Source organism: Gorilla gorilla, chromosome 12, assembly GCF_029281585.2.
Source record: "Gorilla gorilla gorilla isolate KB3781 chromosome 12, NHGRI_mGorGor1-v2.1_pri, whole genome shotgun sequence".
Taxonomy (NCBI): domain Eukaryota; kingdom Metazoa; phylum Chordata; class Mammalia; order Primates; family Hominidae; genus Gorilla; species Gorilla gorilla.
In genome coordinates this window covers 40,227,846-40,249,932 of record NC_073236.2, presented here as the reverse complement: position 1 = coordinate 40,249,932, position 22,087 = coordinate 40,227,846, and the positions used below count along the sequence as shown (strand labels likewise).

General features: G+C 39.5%; 1 protein-coding gene across 2 annotated transcripts in view; it reads right to left on the bottom strand.

Annotated features, from left to right (window-relative positions):
- Positions 1-574: 574 nt before the first annotated feature.
- The window catches only part of IL18R1 (interleukin 18 receptor 1), a 43,009-nt gene continuing 21,496 nt past the window's right edge, over positions 575-22,087 (bottom strand). The window contains exons 6-11 of one of the 2 annotated variants that reach the window (XM_019021606.4): positions 17,664-17,726; positions 14,332-14,452; positions 12,331-12,470; positions 9,117-9,275; positions 4,712-4,870; positions 575-2,809 (exon numbers count right to left, since the gene is read on the bottom strand). In XM_019021606.4, the coding sequence (XP_018877151.1) occupies positions 2,454-2,809; positions 4,712-4,870; positions 9,117-9,275; positions 12,331-12,470; positions 14,332-14,452; positions 17,664-17,726 (998 nt within the window). In that variant the 3' untranslated portion in view covers positions 575-2,453. Of the gene's footprint in view, positions 2,810-4,711; positions 4,871-9,116; positions 9,279-12,330; positions 12,471-14,331; positions 14,453-17,663; positions 17,727-22,087 lie in introns of both variants that reach the window. The other variant, XM_055378369.2, reaches the window with a different exon arrangement.

Here is a 22,087-nt window from a genome sequence, read left to right as displayed (position 1 = left end):
TACCATGCCTCAAGTTCCTGGGTTTGGAATACATGGGGCCTAAGGCTTCTCACTGCTTCGAGAGGATATAGCTCTAATGAGTAAATGCTTCTAGGACATGACAGACATGTACGAGGTGTTTCTTCACGTGCCCTAGAAAGGTAGTTGTGCTGATTCTCTAAAATAGACTTCACAGTTTAAGGGCATCTGAACCATAGAAAAGAAAGCTGTTTTATACATGAAAAGTTATTTGTTGGTCCTGGTTGGGGATGTTTAAACCAGAATTTTAAAATATGCCCATTAATTAACTGACATATGAAGACTTACCATGTATAAGTCCCTGTGTTTAGTATTGAGCGGCTTGTGAGAAACAGAAGAGAATTATTTTGCTCCTGGATGGAAGGTGTGAAACAAGAAGGTAGGTGCAAGGCAATTTGACATTTAAAAAGAGAGAGGTGCATGAATTCATTTTGAATGGCCCATATTCTATTAAAACAGGTAGGAGTCTATGTTAAGAACGAGGAATTGGAATCTTAAAGCAAGTGAAAAAGACGTCACGATATTTCAAAAATAAAGGCATTAGACTAATGGCTCATTAATGTATTTCAATGTATTTTATGCATTTTAAAACACACATCTAATGTATACATTTAAGACATTTAACTTGAAATGCATGTAATACAAAATATATTCAAGTATTTTAAAGCAAGTATAATAAAAGAGAAAAGCAAAATCATTCTATGTATTAGAGACTATGCAATAGCAATGAAATCTATTTTGATTATATATGTTCACTAACATGTTTTCACACATAAAATATGAGCTATTAATTAAATTATTTTACTCTTTTTAGTCATCCAGTTGGTACACAAAATTGTAAGCACTACAAACATTAAATCACATTCTTACACTGACAATCTCACGCTTTTTTGGTTTTCAGTAATATCTACTACATCCATTTGAAACAATCTCTGCTTTAAACTTTTGTAGAACATTCATGTTGCTCCCACATGTTCTAACCAGCCTTCTGAACTGACGGTTTCACAGTCACTTGGTGATTTTCTTGAATGGCTATTATTTTTGAGATCATCAAGAAGTCTCCCAGTGCTGGGCTCCCTTTAGGGAGTAAGACATGTGTCTTCCAACGTCAAAAGAGGCAGATGTACAATGGAGAGATATCTTTTGCCCTCTGGATATGCTTCTCCAATATGCTTCTCTACATGTGCAAACCTCCTCAAATCAAAACTGCCTTCCTCCCTAGATCTGCTTCCCTTCCCTGCTCTGTAGCTTCCATTAGTCCACTGCTAAATAATTGATCTAAGTAATCATTAATAATGATAATAAAAATAGTCATGGCAACACTGACGGAGTGCTGAGTCTGTGTCAGGAACCACCGTAAGTACTTTATTATATTTATTCATTTAGTTACCCCTGGGAGGTAGGTACAATTATTATAAATTCTAATTTCACAGACGAGGAAACTGAAGCACCAAGAGGTTGGATAAGGTTCCAGAGGCCACAGAAGTAAGTAGCAAACTCAGGACTGGAGCTCAGGATGGGCTGCACAGCCCATCTCTTAAATGCCACACCATGCTGCCTTATGCCAAGGGCATTTTTAATATGTAATTTTTAAAAAACAAGCCAGTAACTATCAGTTTTTTGCTATTCAATGGCTAATACAACCTGGCAAACATTTTGATATAAACATTCACACAAAATCAACAAATGTTTCAGATCATCAAAAGTGAAAGGCCCTGATAATTAACTCAATTAGAATTTGTGTCTCTTGTGAAAGATAAAGAGCTATTCTGGGGTCCTTTTAAGAAGTTCCCATAAGTAGATCCACATAAGCAGGCTCTACGTTGCAGGGCCTTACTGATCTTTCAAGAACCGTTGGCTGCAACTGTGGCCAGGATACATTAAATGCATCCTGAGGCTGAGGCCCTGCAGCCTCTGAAGGCGGCCCTGCCAGCCCCTCCTCCCACATCCTATGCACAACCAGATCCATGGTGTTAGGGAGTGAAAGCAGCATTTCAGTTACTCAGTCACCCACTGGTCCCTAGAAAATGCCTCTTCAGACACTTAAAATCCCCTCATTCAAATTAAGCACTGGCATTACAACTCTTAAAGATGCACCCTTTTTGTAGGGCATCGGTTATTTTGCATCATGCCCGGCTTCACACTTGCTGAATATGGGATTGAGTATGAGCAGCTGCATCCAGTTATGAAAGAGGGAGAAAAAGAATAGCTCCATTTCTTTTGAATTCCAGGTCTTCTGGGAGCACGTGACCACAGCCCACAGCGCAATCTTTAGTCTTATTCCCGCCAACCTAATGACAAGTTTCATCTTCAAATTGTGAGCAAGAGTTTTACAAAGTTAAATGTTTCGAGTCACAGTCTTTGTTATGAACAGGTTCATATGCCCAGTCCCCAGAATATCTTGAGTTCTTTTTGGCATTCACTGTTTCTGAAGATTAAGACTCTGAAAGAACAGGCAAGACTTCCGATTCGTCTCTACCTGGCTTGACTGTTTTTGCAGGCATTAAGTAAAGAAGGTTCTTCCAGAACCTTGAGTTATAAGAAAGAGATTTATCGGCCTTCCACTTCAGAACTCTGTGAGATTTCAAAAGTTTTAGTGATTGGGGCAAGAATGTGAAGTCAGTAACAGGTGTAAATTCAATTAAGATTATTTTAATTTTTCTTTCCACCAATGCTTCATGGAGTCCACTTTCAAGTTCATACCTGACCTCATTAGACATATAACTTTTACTTAGGACAATGATTAGTCTTCGGCTTTTCTCTATCAGTGAGTGGATTTCATCAACAACAGCTGAAAATGAAAGATAACCCATATTAATTTAAGATAACTGAAAGGGGGAACATGAGATAAAAGTCATTTTGCACAGTCTTATTTTATATTAACTCCTAACCTCACTAATAAGTTTTTCTTTAAGACAAACCATTTGTTCTCAATTTTATATGCTTATTAAAAAATCTCTAGGTAACAATAATAATGAACAACTACTTAGCACTTATTCTGTACCATACCTTATTTTAAATGTTTTTTGTATATTAACTCATTTAATCATCATAATACCCTGCAGAGAAGATACTGTTATCACCTCCATTTAACAAACAAGGAAGCCGGAGCACAGAGTGGTTAAGTAACCTGCCTAGAGTCACACAGCTAGTAAATGGCAGAATCAGAATCTAAACCCAAGTGGAATACATTTTTCTAACTATTATACTATCCTGCTTCTCCTCAAGCAGAAAAGAGCATGCTAAAATCAGAATTTAAAGATTAAAAGACAAAAAGGCACAACAAAACAAAACCATCCATTATTTTAGGCCAGGGGTTGGCAAACTTTTTCTACAAAGGGCCAGATAGTAAATATGTTAGGCTTTGCAGGTCACACTGTCTTTGTCACAACTACTCAGTTCTGTTGTTGTAGCTCAGATGCAGACGCAGGCGACAGGTAAACCAATGTGCGTGGCTGTGTTTCAATAAGGGTTGCAGGTGTGATGGAACCCGTGGCTGGTAAACTGCCAACCCCTGTTCTAGACCTCTCACTGTTCTCAAATAGAGGTTTAACCAAGCCTAATTACAACTGAATATTCAAACATTATTTTTATTTATGAATTAAGAATAAGTCTGTTTTCTGGAAAGACCCCTAGAAAATAACAGAAATATAGTAAAATTGATGTATGGCCCAGAATAAATGCTTTCTAAGTAACAATATGCCTTCTTAGATACAAAGAACTGCTATCCAAAAATACCACAATGTATGCATCTGATAATCTGGCATATTTTTTTGACAAGTTGTTTATTACTAAACAGTAGTGTAAGTTAGCAATATTTTCCTTTCTAATTTGTAATATGGGGGGGGAAATGTAACTATTTCTTTCTCACTGTTATATCTTTGATGCCCAGTTCACAACTTGGCACAGGAATAGCATCCAATAAATATTAGATTAATACATGAATGATGGTAATAATCAAACATTTGGTTTTTTTTAAGCATCAGTATCCAGAATAATTTGACACCAGATTTTAAATGTTTGTTCTAAAGACTTCAGAGAAAATCTAAAAATGTTACTCATTTTAAAAAAAAATTTAATGGTAATTTGCTTTAATATAGGCACTATGGCCATTTGTATTCCTATATTAATAAAAAAACATTGAATTTCATAGCTATGATCTGATGGGGATCACCGCTCTCCTGTTATTTTTCCCTTTTCAATTTTCATATTTTCTACTTAAATTTCGTCACCAATATCAACACAATAAAAACCCATGCATTTTCTAGTAATAATTAACCCGTGTTTATTTCTAGTAAGAGTTACTAGTGAGGATTAACTAGTCCACACATCACATGTTAAATTAGGAACCGCTGCTGTGGTATAGATATTCTCACCATGGGTCATTTCTAAATAAAGGCTTCATGATAACGCCAGCTCTGGACCCGGTTCTGAAAAGGAAATGCCCTCCCCCTTTCCCCAAAGTTTCAGAGATCCATGAAGCACAAAGAACAGAGCCCAAGAGAAGAGACTATTGGAAGCTCATTAGTTTGTTTTCTCACTATTGATTGTTGACTTACGTGGTTATTTCTTGCTTAAAGGACCTTATTCATTTGTTTTTAAGGAAAATGGGATAGCTCTCTGGGGGTTAGCTCATTCATTTTTTTAAAAAGAAACTATCTTGAATATTTTTCTATCTGGCTTTCCCTCTTACCTCCTCCAGGCACTACGTCCCTTTCAAATATGCATAACTTATACCCAAAATGTTTCTCCAACACCCTGGGCAAAATCTCCACAGCAAAGGTGTGCTCCTCTCCATTTTCAGGTCGGCATTCTTTTAGGTAAGACACAAAAGCATCATATGTTTTTCCATCTAGGAGGTAAGATTGACTCTTTTAATTCATGTGTAAATAAAATTTTATGTAAGTACAAACTTAAGTGAATGTCGTAAGTAATGAGTATAGAATCATTGAAAAAACAAATTATATATAAAGTTGTTTATATTTAAACCTCCCATGCTAACCAAGCAACCAATTAGCCAATGTGTTTTTAAGCATATACTTTAAGATCCCACTGCTTGACACCACAGAAGAATAGAGAGATATATGAGCCATAGATCCAGGCACTAAAGGAACTTAAGTCTTTAAGTTCCTTAGAAGGCCAAGAGCCCAAAGGTGCCCTCATTCCAGGAGTGGAAAGAAAATCTCACCCTGGTTTACTCATATCATTTAATTCTACCACCATCACAATTTCTATGCTCAGAAAGACCCCCAAGAAGGTGAAAATGTCTCCTAAATAACAAAGACCATGCTCCTAATTGGGTAATTAAAACATGATACCACTCTCTCTTCTAGCTTCATCCAATCTATTTTTAAAAGCAAAGCAGATGCATGCAACAACTTGGAAAAAGTTACAGACAACACATTAGCAGAAGAAAAATAGCATAACAAAAAAAGAATAACAAAACTCACAGACAAAATAACCTGGCCAGAGAATAAAGAGTGATCCCGATGGACATGCTTTCTGAAAGGAGGAAATTTTGAGTCAGGTCCTAAAAAATGCAATGGATGCTAATTGGGATCTGTAGAGAAAGAAGGAAAGTAGTGGGGAATGGTCTACCTTTATCCCATGACAATTGTTTTGATGGCAGATGATGGCAGATGGGTAAGATTTATGCATGGCATATTGTTGGGATTAATGAATTTGCTACTGAGTTTGAGGCTACATATAACTGCAACCCCTATTAAAATCTAATAGGATAAAACCATTCTAGATCTATGTCTCTTATGGTGCCACATCATTTATGCTCAACAGCGCAGCCTGGCATCCTCCATAGCACTCATGGTCACCAAACAACACTTTCTGCTTCTGGCAAAATCTTCTTCAGTTCTACCTACAGCATTCTGTTCAGCAATTTGGGTTAGAACCTATTGTTGATTTAAAGCAATTGCTTTGCAGAGTTGCATGCACTGAAAGATGAAAAATGTTGGTAAAAATTTCAGGCTTACATAAATATCAAAGGTATGAAATGTTGGTAAAAATAAAACCAGTTATCAATCAGTAAGTAGGTTCCCCTCAAACTTTTCTTAAACTGCTATCAAATATAACTACCTACTAGTTAAGTAAGAGCTAGTGCTTCCACTAGGGTTGTCACTGTGTCAGTGACGAAACAGGCATCAACATGTAAGACAATTAAATGAGCACACTTTTTTAAAGGGCATAATTTTCTTATGATGTAATGGATTGCAATAAACTGGGAAGACGATTTCATCAAATATGGGTTTATATTACATACAATATAGCTTTGCTCTTACCTATGAAAAATTAACTTTTCAACTATTAATTGCTTTCAAATTCCTTATTTTAAGCAATTCTTTTAATATAAATATGCTAATTTTATTACAATATATTTTAAATTCAGGTAGTAAAAGGTTTAGGGGATTTGAGAATTGACAGAGTAAAGTATTCAAAAAAAGGAATTTGAAAACTAATGGTAATGTTTTTATTCCCTATATTCAAACATAAAGGAAAATTATAAAGGAAATTATAATTCAAGTGGATATTTGGGACTTCAAGGAGTAAGTTAAACAAATGTTCCTCAAACTATGCTTGGTGAATGACCATGTTTTAATTTAAATTTGCCTTTTTTTGTTGTTGTTTATTGACTAGTTTCATTTCCAATCCTTCAGAAACCAATACTGAACACTTTCTTAGATATTGCAGCAGTATTAAATTGTGATAAAAGTTTTTATCTTCATACTTATATCTCCATTTCTGTCCTTTTCATGGACTGCATTTGTTCGTGGACCATAATTTAATGGAAGTGATTTAGAGCATGTCTCTAAATGTCTCTGCACTGCCATATTGACAGTTAAGAAGTGTGAATTGAAAAAATTACCGCAAATCATGTCAAACACAACTGGAGAAGAAAAAAAGAAATCTTAGCTCCAGAAAGTCAGAAAGAGAGGAGCTAGTCAATGTTTATTTGAAGACAAACACTGGCCTATGCAAACAGAGACCATTCAGAAAATATCAAATACAGATTTCCCCGTTTGTTACAGCATCATCTCTCCCCATAGCAAACTCACACGTGCACATGCAGGCTGAAAGCTAAATTCACTAACCTTGCTAATTTTATGTTGTTCAATTTAAAGTTCTAAATGTGAAAACTAAACCTATACAAATCTCAGAGGAACTAATATAATTTTTGTATAACTTGAGGTTAAGAAGGCTGTTTTACTTATGATCCCAAATCCAGAAAGCATAAAAGATATATTTGAGTATGTTTTTCAAAAAGTCTTTTATATAGCACACCACTATAAGCAAAGTCAAAAGACAAATTACAGCCTGGGAATATTTGCATTTCATATTATAGATAATAAACTAACCTCCCTAAAATATAAATAGCTCCTAGAAATAAATATGCAAAATAAAGCCATTGCCCCATGGAACAATAGGCAAAAGATATGAATGGGTGTGTTGAGAAAGGAAATACAACTGAGCCTTACGCAAATGAAAAGTTGCTGGTTCTCTTGCATAGTAAGGGAAATGCAAATTAAAATGTCACTTAAATACAACTTTTCACCTATCAGATTGGCACAACTCCAAATGGTTATGGGTAAGGTTATGGGAAAAAATTTGCTGTCATCTTTTGAAGGCAGTAGGGAGGGTGAATTCACAGTATCTAGCAAAATAATGGCTGTGTCTCCTTCTTGTATTCTAGAAACTCCATTTTGGAGAATTTTTCTTTCAGACCTACTTCATACATATGAAACGATGAATGTATAAAGCTGTCCATTGCAGCATTTTTATAACAACAAAAGATTGGAAACAAGCCAAATGTCCATCAAAAGGAGACTAAATAAACAGTGGTAGCTCTGCACAAATAAAATACTGTGAGGCCATAAAAAATGATGGACTGCTTTATAAAGTAACATGCAAGTGTGTCTAAGGTATAAGAGAGCAAAGTTGAAAAGAGTGTGCATATTAAGCCAGGATTTGTTCTTTTTAAAAGGAGGTGTGTAATAAGAATCTGTATTGATATTTGGTCAGATGTGCTATCAATGAGGGGTGGGAATCATAGATCCAGGACCAGGCTGGAAGAGGGGCTTCTGAAGTATAATTTCATAGACATTTTGGGTTTTGAACTCTGTGAAGGTTTTTTTCCTGCAAACACACACATGCAAAACAAAATAAAGTGCAATGAATTAGACTGACTTCCCTTAAATTAGTAATTATCTGGAAACTTGAGGACTTCTGGTCACCTTTAAGTATAAGGAAACTGAGGCATAGAGCCAGCGGGTCGACATAGTAGCAGATAAAAACTGGCAGATCTAGGAGACATGATCCCAGATCATTTGGCTTCCAGCTCGGAGTTCTTTTTTTCTTTTTTTTTTTTTTTTGAGACGGAGTCTTGCTTTGTCGTCCAGGCTGGAGCACAGCAGCGCGATCTCGGCTCACTGCAAGCTCCGCCTCCCGAGTTTACACGCCATTCTCCTGCCTCAGCCTCCCGAGTAGCTGGGACTACAGGCGCCTACCACCACCCCCGGCTAATTTTTTGTATTTTTAGTAGAGACGGGGTTTCACTCTGTTAGCCAGAATGGTCTCGATCTCCTGACCTCGTGATCTGCCAGTCTCGGACTCTCAAAGTGCTGGGATTACAGGCGTGAGCCACCGCACCCGGCCAGCTGGGGGTTCTTACACGTCCATTATGTAAGCCTCCTTTGCCAGGTTGAAATAATGAGCGATAGGACAATTCAATCTAACTTAAAGCAAATTTATTGAGTGTATGTACTATAAAGATACCTAGGTGATGCATGCACAAAGACACCCAGATATACAGTTCCTGGGCCCGAGCATCTCCCAGGGCATTTAGGAGGCTATGACATACATACACGAGACAATCAGAACAATTTTGGGCAACACATAAGTAAGCACAAGAAAAGAAGACACAGACAACATTCATAATGGATGGTACAGGCAGAACAATATTTCCCACAGAAAACCTCTCCCACAGATTAATTCTACAATATCATCACAATAAGATGAAGATTAATGCCTATTTATCTGATTTCTTAATGAGAACATAAGGTAAGAAATTCCAGCATTATATGTGTTACCTGTTAATGTTTCATCTCTTCTCGTTAAATGTCTATAAAATAGAACCAAGTCAACTCTATAAATGACACACACAGTCACTAGGCACACTACTGCCACCAAGATCAAAACAGCTATGATCATTCCTCTTGTGAAGACGTGGCCTGGGATATCAGCCATGTCTGCTAGAAAAGAAAGGGAAAAAGGAAAAGAAAATAATCAAGAAATCTTACCAGTGTTGTCCATCATCACGTGCTTGTCCATTTTTACTGTTAACACTAATGCAGTAGTTGCCAACCCACATGCTGACACATTCCACTGAGTGACTCCACATTCCTGCCTTTAGTCTGGAGTAGTGATATTTCTACTCAGATTTTTAAAGAATAAAAATGTTTACACGGATATTTAGAGAACTGAAGTGAAAACATTACACAGTAATGTATTCTATCCGTACCTGTGGAAATCAGATTTCTGCGGTGAAGAGATACTAGGCTGAAATACATAGGGACTCAGAGAAATATTAGCAAGTGGGTTGAGGTGCATAGTTTTGAGAGAAGAGAGAGAGCACTGGATTGACATTTGTCTGGGTTTGCAGCCGGGCTCCATCAATTATTTTGTATTGTAGGAAAAATCGTGAATGCCCTTAAACCTTGGTACCTTCATCTGTAAAATGAAGATACTAACTGCTTCACTTACAAGGCTGCTCCTTTGGGGAAGATTAAATGAAATATAACACAAAAAGTAGTTAATACAGCGCACAGCTCTTGGAATTTTAGCAAATTCTTTGTATAAAAGTATCATTTGGAAAAAAATACATTTTCTAGACTGATTCCGTTTATGTTTATTATGGACAATCTGAGATAATACAGAGGAATAAAAAGAATAAAGTAATTTTTAACAACAAATCACAATGTGGTGAAGGCTGTGTTAACATGATAGACTATTTCCTTCTGGGTTTTCTTTTTGTCTCTTAAACTTTTTAGTTAACTGAGATTATATGGTAATCACTCGTTATTTCTGAATATTATATTATGAGCATTTCAGTAGGTCATTAAAATTATAATTCATAATATCCTAATATTTAGATTGATTGCAATTTTTAGTAAGTGGACATAAAGTTGCAGTACATTTTATATGTATAAGTGTATACATGTATAATATTTATATAAATGTGTAACCGTGTATGTATATGCATATACATTTGCAAATATGTGTATATATACATGCATATATGTATATACATATACAAAAAGGCATATACATTTATCCATATTTCTAATTCTTTCTTAAAATAGATTGTAATGGTGGGGGCATCTCTAGGTCAATGAGCATAAACGTGCTTAAAACTTTTGCCATCTTGGTGCAATTTTTAAAAATTATCTTTCCATATCTTTCTACTATCTTTAGGATTCAGGCAAGCAGCTAATGTTGTTTAATAGTGAACTCTGAGCAGACCCAGGATCTGGGGCTCCTGTACCTTGGAAAGGACCGCATAGTCATAACTGTGTCACACATTTGCAAAAACACACACGCACACATTGGCACGGGGTGATGGTGGGTTGTGAGCCCCAATTTCTAAACCTACATTTGTGAGGGCAGCAGCAGGAGAATTGACTGGCCAGAAGCGTCTAGGGCAGGAATAGGACAGTCCTGCCCTGTTCTAAGAAAGGAGAGGTGACTGGTGGTGAGCAGGCCCCAGGAAAGCCTGGCCAGGTGATGGTCCAACAAAGATTTGAGCCCCGCTCCCTCACAAGTGAGTGGACCACAGCACAGGCAATCACACAGGGGTGGAAGACCACAGGCGACAAGCCCTGTGGAAGGTAAGAACACAGATTCCAGATTTAATCAGGTCTGAGTTTCAATACCTTCACCTGCCGTGTGACCCTGGGCAAGTTTCTTCACCTCTATAAAGCTTGTCGTTAAGACTGGATGAGATCATGGGAGGAACTTCACCCAGATCCTGTCATGTAATTAACATGTATGGGATGTGAGCTGTTGTTATGAGTGCATATGGTAGAGAGGCGGCTCTAAAACATGTGTGCTGGGGGAGCTGCCCCTGGGCACCAGGATAGCCCAGCTGGAGGGGGTTTCCAGCCTTTGTGCTCTTCCTGTCCCACTCCTTCCGTTTCTCACAAAGCCAAGGCCCAGTCTGTGTGTGTGGCTGTCTCTGCATGTTTGTGTGTGTCTGTGTGTATCTCTCCCTTACTCTGTCTCTCTGTCTGTTTCACTCTCATTTCTCTGTATTTGCATCCCTTCATGTCTCTGCCTCTCTATCTCCCTCTTTCTCTGTTCCTCTGTCTCTGTGTCTCTCCCTGTCTCTCTCATTTCTCTGTCTCTCTGTCTCTGTCTCTCTTTCCGTCTCTCTTTCTGTCTTCATCTCTCTAGAGTTGTCTGTTTGTCTCTGTCCCTCCATCTCATGTATCTCTCTTTCTCCTCTCTCTGTGTCTGTCTCTCTCCGTCTCCGTCTGTCTCTGGGTGTGTTAGTCTCTGTCTCTCTCCCTTTCTCTCTCTCTTGCAGATCTTGACCTTTCTCTACATATCCAGGGAGTTGATGGTGGAGCCTGGGAATGAACAGTGAATGAGTAGTGACAACTGGAAATCACAGCTTTCTGGCTCCAGTCACAGCCATTTCTGAGCAGCTACTGGGCTGAAGGCCCTGGGCTGTGCTACTTTGGTGGAGGAAAGGGATGGCGACCCTGGGGCCCTCCATCATGTGAGCACTGAAAAACTTTAAGAGCCCACAGATCAGGGCTATCAATGGCCTGCTTGCCAAGTCCAGGAGGCAATGAATGAATGAGCACACACAAGGACCCTGAGCCTGGTACCCTGCTGAGGCAGGCTGGAGCAGCAGTCACACCAAGTTTGCACTGGCCTCACCCCACGCAGATCTGCAAACTCCCCTCTGGCTGCTCTGGCTGCAGTGCTGGGTGCAGGGGTTGTCCTGATGGCCTCCCCATGAGCCTCACTCTCAGCATCTGTATCTCCAAGCCTCAGGCCCCCCGATTTCCACATGGGGTGGAATATGACTGTGAGAGCAGGTGAATGAGTTTTGTTTTCATTCTCTGCTTGGCATCATGAGACAGAGGGGCCCCACTGAATGCCTGTGACATGAGGTGACTGATTTCCCCTCTCAGGAGCTGGGTTCTGGTGTGGAAAATGAGAAAGTGGCCATCTTTGAGATGTCTCTCAGTAGCAATGAGCTAAGCTTCAAAACTTCCAAAAATAAATCTTTCTCACCTTTTCTCACCAAGATGAAGCTTTTGGTGTCTGTGCCTCCCGTGCTGGCCACAGTGCAATTATATAAAACATTTAGATTGCTTTCACCAATATTTTCAATTCTCAATACTTTTGAAGCATGCCATTTGCCTTCTGGAGTCCTGTAAGAGGGCAAAACAGTTTAGCAGTAGGCTCTGTTCGTTACCCTTGAGAGGGGAATTCACATGTTTAAAATGCTTGAAGGCAGCTGTGATGTTGCCTGCATTATTTCTTCCCTTTCTGGCCAGTACTCTTAAAGCGTGGACTACAATAAACGTCCCCTCCTCCGTGGAGCATCAGAACTGATGGAAACAGCCCTCCTGAGGCCATGTGGGAATGGTGCTGTCAATTACCTGAAGTTTAAATGGCTGGAAGATCATGATGCTAAGTTGAAAATATGAGAAAATATTCTCTCTCAATTATTTTTCTCTACTTCTCTCTTCCTAACAACTTGGAGTTCTTTCCACAGAGTGGTTCCCACTAATTATGACAAGGCTGTAAGTTGTTTAGCATAGATGCAGATTCGTATTACGTTTGTCCATGGAATCCAACAAACTGGTTTAATGTGTTCAGCATTAAAAAACATAACACTGTTCTCAAGCACCCCGAGGCACATGAGAAGTGCCAGTTAAGCTGTTCCATGAGTGTCAGAAAATGACTTGAGAAAGCCACTGGCAGCACGTTCTTTTTCTCTTCCTTAAAGGATTCAAGTTGTCCTGTGGTTGATGCCAGGTAAACACTTATGACATCCACTTCCCCCACCAATGACAGGCTCTGATAGCTACACCAGTCAACACAGCCAGACATGGGCCCCATGTGCCCACATTCCTAGCAACAGGGATCTCTAGGACCCGGGACACAGAGCCCCACTGTAGCCTCCAACTGCCTCAAGTACATTTTGGAATGTAATTCTTTTCCTAAGTCACCCATCCAGAAATAACAACCATCTAAAACCAATGAAATCCAGAAGTAAAACACAGGAGGCCACTGAGAGGACAAAACAGATGATATCAAAGGTGTGTGCACCCAACTATAAAGAAAGACCTCCCTGCTTTTGTAGCTTAAGCTGCATTTCTAAGAAATTCACTGTGGTTTTCTACCCCTCTAAAAATTAGAAAGAGATTTTCCAAAGGGAGAAATACAAAACTCAAATGGAGGCCAGTGGCTGAGGATGAGATATGATGGCAGGAGATCCACAAAGTTCACATGAATTCAACATGTAGTGGGCATGAATCACATGCCTACTCCTGGGCAAGAAGCCAGACTTTGTGGTGTAAAGAGCTTGTAGACAAGTGTCAGCAAGAATGTAGAGCTGCCAGCATGGTAACAAAGAAGGTACCAAAAAATGTGTAAAAAGCAGAAGAAAAAACTCAACAAGTGCAGCAAAAGTGCTAGACAACTTAGGCTCAGCACTCACTAGACCCTGAGTAGTGTATCAGTATAATAATGAATAATTACAGTATGACCCAAAGTCATTCAGAAAAGCTTAGGTGACTATATGTTTAGACTGATTCTTTTTATAAGTTTGACTATTCCTTAATGGAAGAATATAGGCTTATTTAAGTATCAATATGCATGCCATTTGGAACCTTTTTGGCACATTAGAAAAATAAACAACTTAACAAATTTTTCAAATAAAAAAAAGCTTGGCCTAGGCAACTGCCCTTTTCTAAGAAGCTAAGTAAAATCCCCATCCCCATCGGATCCTGACTGACCAAGTGCTACTTTATAAGGTGATGCTAAATACCCTCAATGGCCTTCTCATGGACCTTCTTTTCCAGCTTAGATCTTGGCAATACATTTCTGCATAATGCGTCCACCTAGGGTATGGCCACTATAATTATAAAATATGTCCATTATAATTATAATTTAAACTAGCCCAAAATACACATCAGCCACCCAGTGTTTTTAATATGATGTTATACATAATATATATGATTGTTATATGGTATATATCATGACATATATATTACACATACATACATAATTCTTATTTCTTTCTCTTCATGTATATTAGGATCCGATCCATTTTCTTCCCCGAACATCCAATAAATTACATCCTCTTCATTCAGCAAAGCAGAGCAGTTGAGCCTTACATTTTTTCCTGGTAAAAGTTGGCAACTAAAGTTCTGATTTTTGAAACTCAGGTTTCTCAAAAATTTCAAAACAATATAATCAATTTATGTTAACCTAAAGCAAAACATGGTGCTCCATCCCAGAAAGAGAATAAATATGCCTTGCTTTAAATAAAAAAAATATATAAAGCAGAAGAAATAGGTAGCAATTACAAGTCATCATCAAAACATGATTTGGCTTCTTTTTAAACATTTATTTTTTAATCAACTATTAAAAGAGTGATCAGTGTACTTTCTTTTAAGTACACAATTTAGTAGGTAGCATCAGGACAATACTCTCACTGAGACTTCTAGATAAACCAAATGGATAAATCACAAAAAAATTAAATTAAGCAAACATTAAAGACATCAAAGTACAGAGAAAATAAAGAGAAATTTTTGAACTACAAGTGTACTTAAGAAGGATCCTTTCTAGGGTGAGCTAAGATAGGTGGCCATTTCATTCCATGGAAGAATTTGCTTTGGTTTGTAATAAACAGAAAGAGTCTCATAGAAACAAGAAAATCCAGTGAAGCTCCCAGCAGCTGCACAGGCTTGCAGAATTACTGCTAAGCGCTCGGACAGCGTAAAAGGATGTAAAGGCTGCATGGTATCACTTGCAGTCTCATGGTAATCAGGAGAGCAAGTCTCACTAGAGAAAAGGCCTGCATCAAACACATGACTGCAGCACCCCCTCCCTCACCAGCTATCAGAGATGAAGACAGATTGGAGTGAACATACCTATATCCCAGCCACCCCAACTCAATTCTGAGTCAACTGAGATACTCAACTCTCAGGCTACCTACTTGTAAGAAAAAATAACACAAACTGTATTCACTTTAATTGTTTGATACATAAAGATCAACAACAATAAAAAGTTAAGAGACATACAAAGACACAGAAAATGTGCACCATAATCAATAGAAAAGACAGATAATAGAAGCAGACCTACAGATGCTGAATTTAGCAGATTAAAAACTGTAACTGTTTGAAAGAAAATAGAGGAAAAGATAAACAAGTGGATGGAAATACAGTCATTTTCAACAAAGTGTAATTTATTTTAAAAAGAATAAATTGAATATTTTTATATCATGCATATATGATATACCAACTGTAACAGTAATTTTAAATATACAGATGGACTAAACACCATACTGACCATATTTCAAAAAAGATCCAAATACATGCAGTTTATGAGAGACACTTATGTATAGAACAAAAAAAAATGTTAGTAGTAAACGGATGTTTAAAAAAAGACAAATATGCCAATTCCAAGCAAAAGAAAACTTGTGTGACTATTTCATATGACAGAGCTACACATTGAGAGAGGAAGTGTTATGATAGATAAAGAGAGATATTTCATAATGATAAAAGTGTTAATTCAACAGGCATAAATCCGTGTATGCATATAAGATAGCTCCAAACTATGTAAGACAAAAATTGACAGAACTAAAGGAGATAGAGACATATTGACCATAATAGCTGGAGATATTCACATCTCTTTCAGCAACACATGGAACAAGCAGATAAAAGATTAGTCAGGATATAAATTTTTTGAACAACACCATTAATGAACTTAACCAAATAAACATTTAAAGAATAATAAAACAAAAACCTATAGAATATACCTTTGTTTCAAATGCACCTTGAACATTCAGCAAGATATACCATACTGTGGGCCTTAAGTAAGTCACTACAAATTCCAAAAGGTTGAAATGACACTGTGTATAATCTTGGACTATAATGAATCTAAACAGGACATCAATAAGAGACAATAACTAGAAAGTTCACCAAATATTTGGAAATTAAGAAACACAAATTTTTTTTGGTGGAAAAAGAAATCATAAGGGAAATTTTAAGAAATGGTTTAAACTGAATAGAATGAAAATATGAGAAACAGCTAAAGTAGTGTTTACAGGGAAACTTGGAGTTTGAATGTATATGCTACCAGAGGATAATTAAAATTAATTATCTAACTCTTCAGGTCAACAAACTAGAACAAAAGGTGCAAGTTAAGCCCCACTGAGTAGAAGAAAAAAATAATAAAAACAAAGACAGAAATAAATAAAAATATAAAGCAGGTAAACCTCATGTACAAATGGCATAGGACCCCAGCTGCACTGGGCCCATGTGGTCATATAAACCACTGTGACCCCAATTGTGGTTATAAAGTGGGGACTTTGGAAGCAAAGTCCCCACCAAACAGAGACTTGCCACTTTTTAGTGATTTAACTTTAGACAAGTTACTTAGCCTTTTTGCACTTCAATTATTTAATTCATAAAATGAGAATACATGCCTCAGTGTTGCTTGGAGGATTTAATTCAACAATATATTTCAATGACCTAGCATGATACCTGGCTTAGCATATTTGGCATATGTGAATTTCTTCCTTTCTTTCTTTCCTTTCTCTTTTGAAAGAAATTACTCAATTGGACATGTTGATTCATAAGACTTATCTAGACAAACTCCAAATATACCATCAATTCAGTCAATTGATTCAAAGTGAATCAATTAATCAAACATTCACACCACAAAATTAGTTTGACTCATCTCTCCAGAGTGTTCTCACGGAATTTTTAAATTTATTATTGTTATTATTATTATTATTTTTTAGATAGAGTCTTGCTCCGTTGCCCAGGCTGGAGTGCAGTGGTGTGATTTCAGCTCATTACAACCTTGCCTCCTGGGTTCAAGAGATTCTCCTGCCTCAGTCTCCTGAGTAGCTGGGACTACAGGTGCATGCCACCATGCCTGGCTAATTTTTGTATTTTTAGTAGAGATGGGGTTTCACCATGCTGGTCAGGTTGGTCTCAAACTCCTGACCTCAAGTGATTCACCTGCCTCGGCCTCCCAAAGTGCTGGGATTACAGGCGTGAGCCACCATGCCCGGCCTAAATTTTCATATTTAGAAATGACCATAGAGAGAGTTAAAGACAAGCCACACACAGCACAACAAAAACCTTAGTCTACAGACCACAGGCAGTTCCACTGTCTCTTGAACTTTAAAATGTTGCCACTTTTAAGTCAGGTTAAAAGTGGCAACATTCAAAAAATGGCACTCTTTTCTTAGTTTTGTAATGTTATTCAGTAAATATGAAATGTGTATCCAGTGTCATTCAATAATGAATCATATTTACGCTTGGAAGGCTCTATTATGTCCCCTACTTATAAATGCAGAATATATGTATATTGAAATATACCTAATTCCACTGCAACATGGTTAAGCTTTGGTCCAAGAAGAACCGGAACTATATTACTGCGATCTAGAAGTGACAAAAGAAAAGACAAATGTATTAGTGTTGCCTTGAGCTTCTTTATGACAAGCATCTATGATAATATGCTCATTTCATGTAACAAAGATTCCAGTAGTTACTGGTTTATGTTCACTTGAGTCCTATTTGCATTAACTAAAGGTCATATTAACTAAGATTATATTGTTTAATGCTTCATTCTCCATCAACTCCATGCTGATGGAGATGTTGAAAGCACCTTGTATCTGGTTTTCTCTCACTCAGATCTGCAGCTTCTGCTCAATTCAACTAAAAGGCAGAGGAAGATGCCCATCCACTGCAGCCTGACTCCCAGAGGATCAAACATGCAAGAGTCAAACCACGCAAAATCACTGGGAAGAGCCTTTCTGCCCTGTCTCGGTTCTCTCCATCTGTCCTCAGCTGGCCAGTGATGGATTTACATGTTGCAGGGCCAAGACAGGTTGAGAAAAGCAAATCCCTCACTCTAGGTGCCCACTGTTCCCTTGCAGGATGCTGAGAGCAGTGTCCCTTCAATATTGTGCCCCAGGAGCCTCACCTTGGCCCTGGCCCTGCTGTTAAGTTCATGCCTGTAGGCCAAGTTCTACTTCTGCTCCTGAGTGGCTTCTGACCCCGATTGGAAGTACTGCACATAAATTCTGCCCCCTCAGTCCCCATATGGTGATGTTTGGGAAGTAAGTCATCACCCAACAGGCTCTTGCTTAAGGCAGCTGGCAACTGCAAACCCTAAGAGCAGCTGTGGTCATAGATTTGAACTGGTGCATAGTCAAGTTATTGTTAGCCTTGATATCCTCATTGGTAACTTTCCTCATGACCAGGACTGTTCCCTGCTAGTAGCCCCACTGCTTTGGAGGCATTCCCAAGCAACGTCCAGAACATCCCTTCTGGGACTTGCAGGTGCTCAGCAAGCAGAATGCCTGGTTGAGTGGAGTACAGTGAGACTCAGGAGTGCTCCTGCAGCTCCCACACCTCCCTGAGCCCTCTCAGAAAGTGCAGTGCCAGAGTGAGCAGTGGAGAATGCAGTGGGCAGATATGTGAGCAAGAACAGGAGAATGAAACCAGCACAGTGGACTCCGGGGTTCAGAGTCAGGTCTGGGTTATCCTGGGATTTGGAGTCTCTGGGCAAGCCTGGAATGTTGGCAGACAGGCAGGAGGAGCTGAGATGTATCCAGGGAAAGAACTAACTCTCAGGTCTGACAGTAAGAAGCAACACTGGCTTGAATTCAAAGACAAAGGGGCAGGAGGCAATTTCGGTGTGAGGGGGAAAACTGCTACTGACTACCTTTCTCTGGATCCATTTTTTCCCCCAGAAACTTACATGGGAGACTTGAGAAGGGGCAGTGTGAAGTACATCTTCAGCAAAGGATGCTGTCTACTAACACTCAAATTATATCATTGGAAATCCAGATCAGCCCTGAGTTTGCACAACTGGTGTAAAGTGAAGGGTGCAGTCCCATGTAGGTCATGGAAGGAAGACAACATCTTAGTGCCTGCCCTTGACCTGACCAGTCTACCTAGGAGGCTATCAGAGTCAAAATGGCATAGAGGTTGTCAGCAGTAGGAGGAGACGCCATCCGATCAGCCAGAGCATAAGACCAGGAAAGTGGCAGATGCCCAGTAGGAATTCAGGTGACTGTGATTCACGAGCACAAGCTGAAGGCAGTGGAACTCCTGGGCTCCAAAAACAGTCCCAAAGTATGGTGTTTTGGCAGGCTGAGTACTTTAAACTCAACGACATTGGAAGACCTCAAAGCAGCCTCAAAAAGCAAGATCTCTCTGACCTTCTTCTACCCTCCTGCTTCATGCCTCCATTCTCCCCAAAGCAAGTCACAGAAACCAGACTCCCTCTTCCCAAAGGCAGATCATAAAAACTAGAATCCTTTTCCCCAAAGTAAGCCATAGAACCTAGAAGCATGACTCTAACCTTCTCCTGCCTTTCTGTCTAGGAGTTGGCTATAAATTCTTTGGCCTTCTTTGGTCTGACAGTAAGTCTTAAGACCCTCTGCCCTCTACCCAGGAAAAGGAAATATAACAGAGAGGCCAAGAAGAATCTGGACAGGTCTTGCTGGGTTTCCCCACTCAGTCCATTAGCATTAGGTCATATCCTTTTGTCCAATCACATTTCTACATGGCTGTCCATGCTTCTAGAACCTAAGCATTTAAAAAGAAAAAAACGGGTTTCCATGAGTCTTAGGGTATTCATTTCTTTCCTTTTTTTTTTTTTTTTGAGACCAAGTCTTGCTCTGTCACCCGGGCTGGAGTGCAATGGCACAACCTCGGCTCACTGCAACCTCCATCTCCTGGGTTCAAGCAATTCTCCCTGCCTCAGCCTCCCAAGTAGCTAGGATTACAGGTGCCCACCACCAAGCCCAGCTAATTTTTCTGTTTTTAGTCGAGATGGGGTTTTGCCATGTTGGCCAGGCCTGTCCCGAACTCCTGGCCTCAGGTGATCCACCCGCCTCGGCCCCGCAAAGTGCTAGGATTACCGGCATGAGCCACCACACCCGGCCCCAGGGTCTTCATTTCTGAAGGCTCCCATGTCACATAAAACTTGCTTGCCCCTTGTTAATCTGTCTTTTGTTATGGGAACATTGCCATGACCCTTAGGATGGGGAGGACAGGTATCACACCTTTCCACCACTACAGCAGTCACTATGTAGCAGCTGAGAGATCTCCATCTGTGAAGGCAAGGGGACTGTAATAAAGACACAACATGGAGAAGGCAGGAGCTCAGAATCCCTCTGTCCTCAACACAGGTCAGAACACCTCCTGGCTGTCCTCCCCAACTCCAAGCTCTAATTTCTGTAGACTCATGGCAAAGTTCGCCAAATCCAAAGAAAAACAGCCAGGATGGTGAAGTGTCTAGACTTCTTGTTGTATGTGGCATCGAAGGAGTTGTTTCTGTCTCAGTGATGCACAAAACAGGCATGTAATGAGCACCTTTATGTGCCAAGTGCCAATCGTAGGTATCCAAGATGCAAAGTTGAGGAACAGAACTCAGTGCAAACCTTTCCAGAAACCTTTCAAGTTATTGACAGAGACACACATGTATTGCAATTCTGACAGCAATCAGAAATACAAACAAGAGGCCATGGGGGCATGAAGGAGGAGCGACATTTGAGTGGAGTCCTGAGAGACTCAGTTGACATTCTCCAAGAAGACAAGAAAAATAAGATGGACAATTATGGGAGAAGAATAGCTTGTGCTGCAGGTGAGGTTTGGGAACCCAGGAGTGGGAGATGGTCATTACAGCAGAACTCTTACTGTCCCTAGAGCCATCCTAGAGCTGTACACACACTCACTCAGTCATCGTCAGCCAACCCTACGAGGGATGAACCATTACTGTCCCATTTCATGACGAAGAATCTGAGGCAGAGAGGAACTAAGGAAATTAACTCACCCAAGGCCACAGTCTCATAGAGCTGTTGTGAGGATTATATGACATGATTCAACTCCAGTACTTGGCACTATCCCTGGCCCATAGCAAGTACCCTTTTAATAATGGATATTCCTACAGCTTCATCAAAGAAGGAAGGAAAGAACTGCTGATGGGCAGAAAGCAAAGATGGTGGGAAAGAGGGTGTAGGTTCTGAAAGTATCAAAGTAACAGAGATTTATATGAGATTAAAAATAGATGTAGGAAAGTAAAGTTGGAGAGTTTAGGGAAGATGATTATACACAGAATTTAAGTTTTTGAGTTTAAAATTTAGTTATGGGTTTCCCAGGTTCTGGGCTATGGCAGGCAGAATAATAGACCCTGAAGTTTCCCACATCCTACTCCTGAGTTCCTGTGAATACGATATGTGACATGGCAAAAGGAACCTTAGGTGTGATTAAATTAAGGATCTTGAGATAGGGGGATCACCCTGGATTATCTAGGTGGGCACAATGCTGTCTCAAGGTCCTTATCAGAGGGAGACAGAAAGGTCAGAGTCAAAAAGGAGATGAGGTGAGGGAAGCGAATGTGTTTGGCTCTGAAATGAAGTGGCACAAGCCAAGAAATGCAGGTGGTCTCTAGAAGTTGGAGAAAGCAAAGGCAAAGAAACACATTTTCAAGCCTGGCGCAGTGGCTTATGCCTGTAATCCCAGTACTTTTGGATACCAAGGCAGGGGGATCACAAGGTCAGGAGATCGAGACCATCCTGGCTAACACGGGGAAACCCCGTCTCTACTAAAAAAAATACAAAAATTAGCCAGGCGTGGTGGCGGTGCCTGTAGTCCCAGCTACTCGGAAGGCTGAGGCAGGAGAACGGTGTGAACCCAGGAGGCGGAGCTTGCAGTGAGCCTCAAGGCTGCGCCACTGCACTCCAGCCTGGGCAACAGAGCAAGACTCCATCTCAAAAAAAAATTAAAAA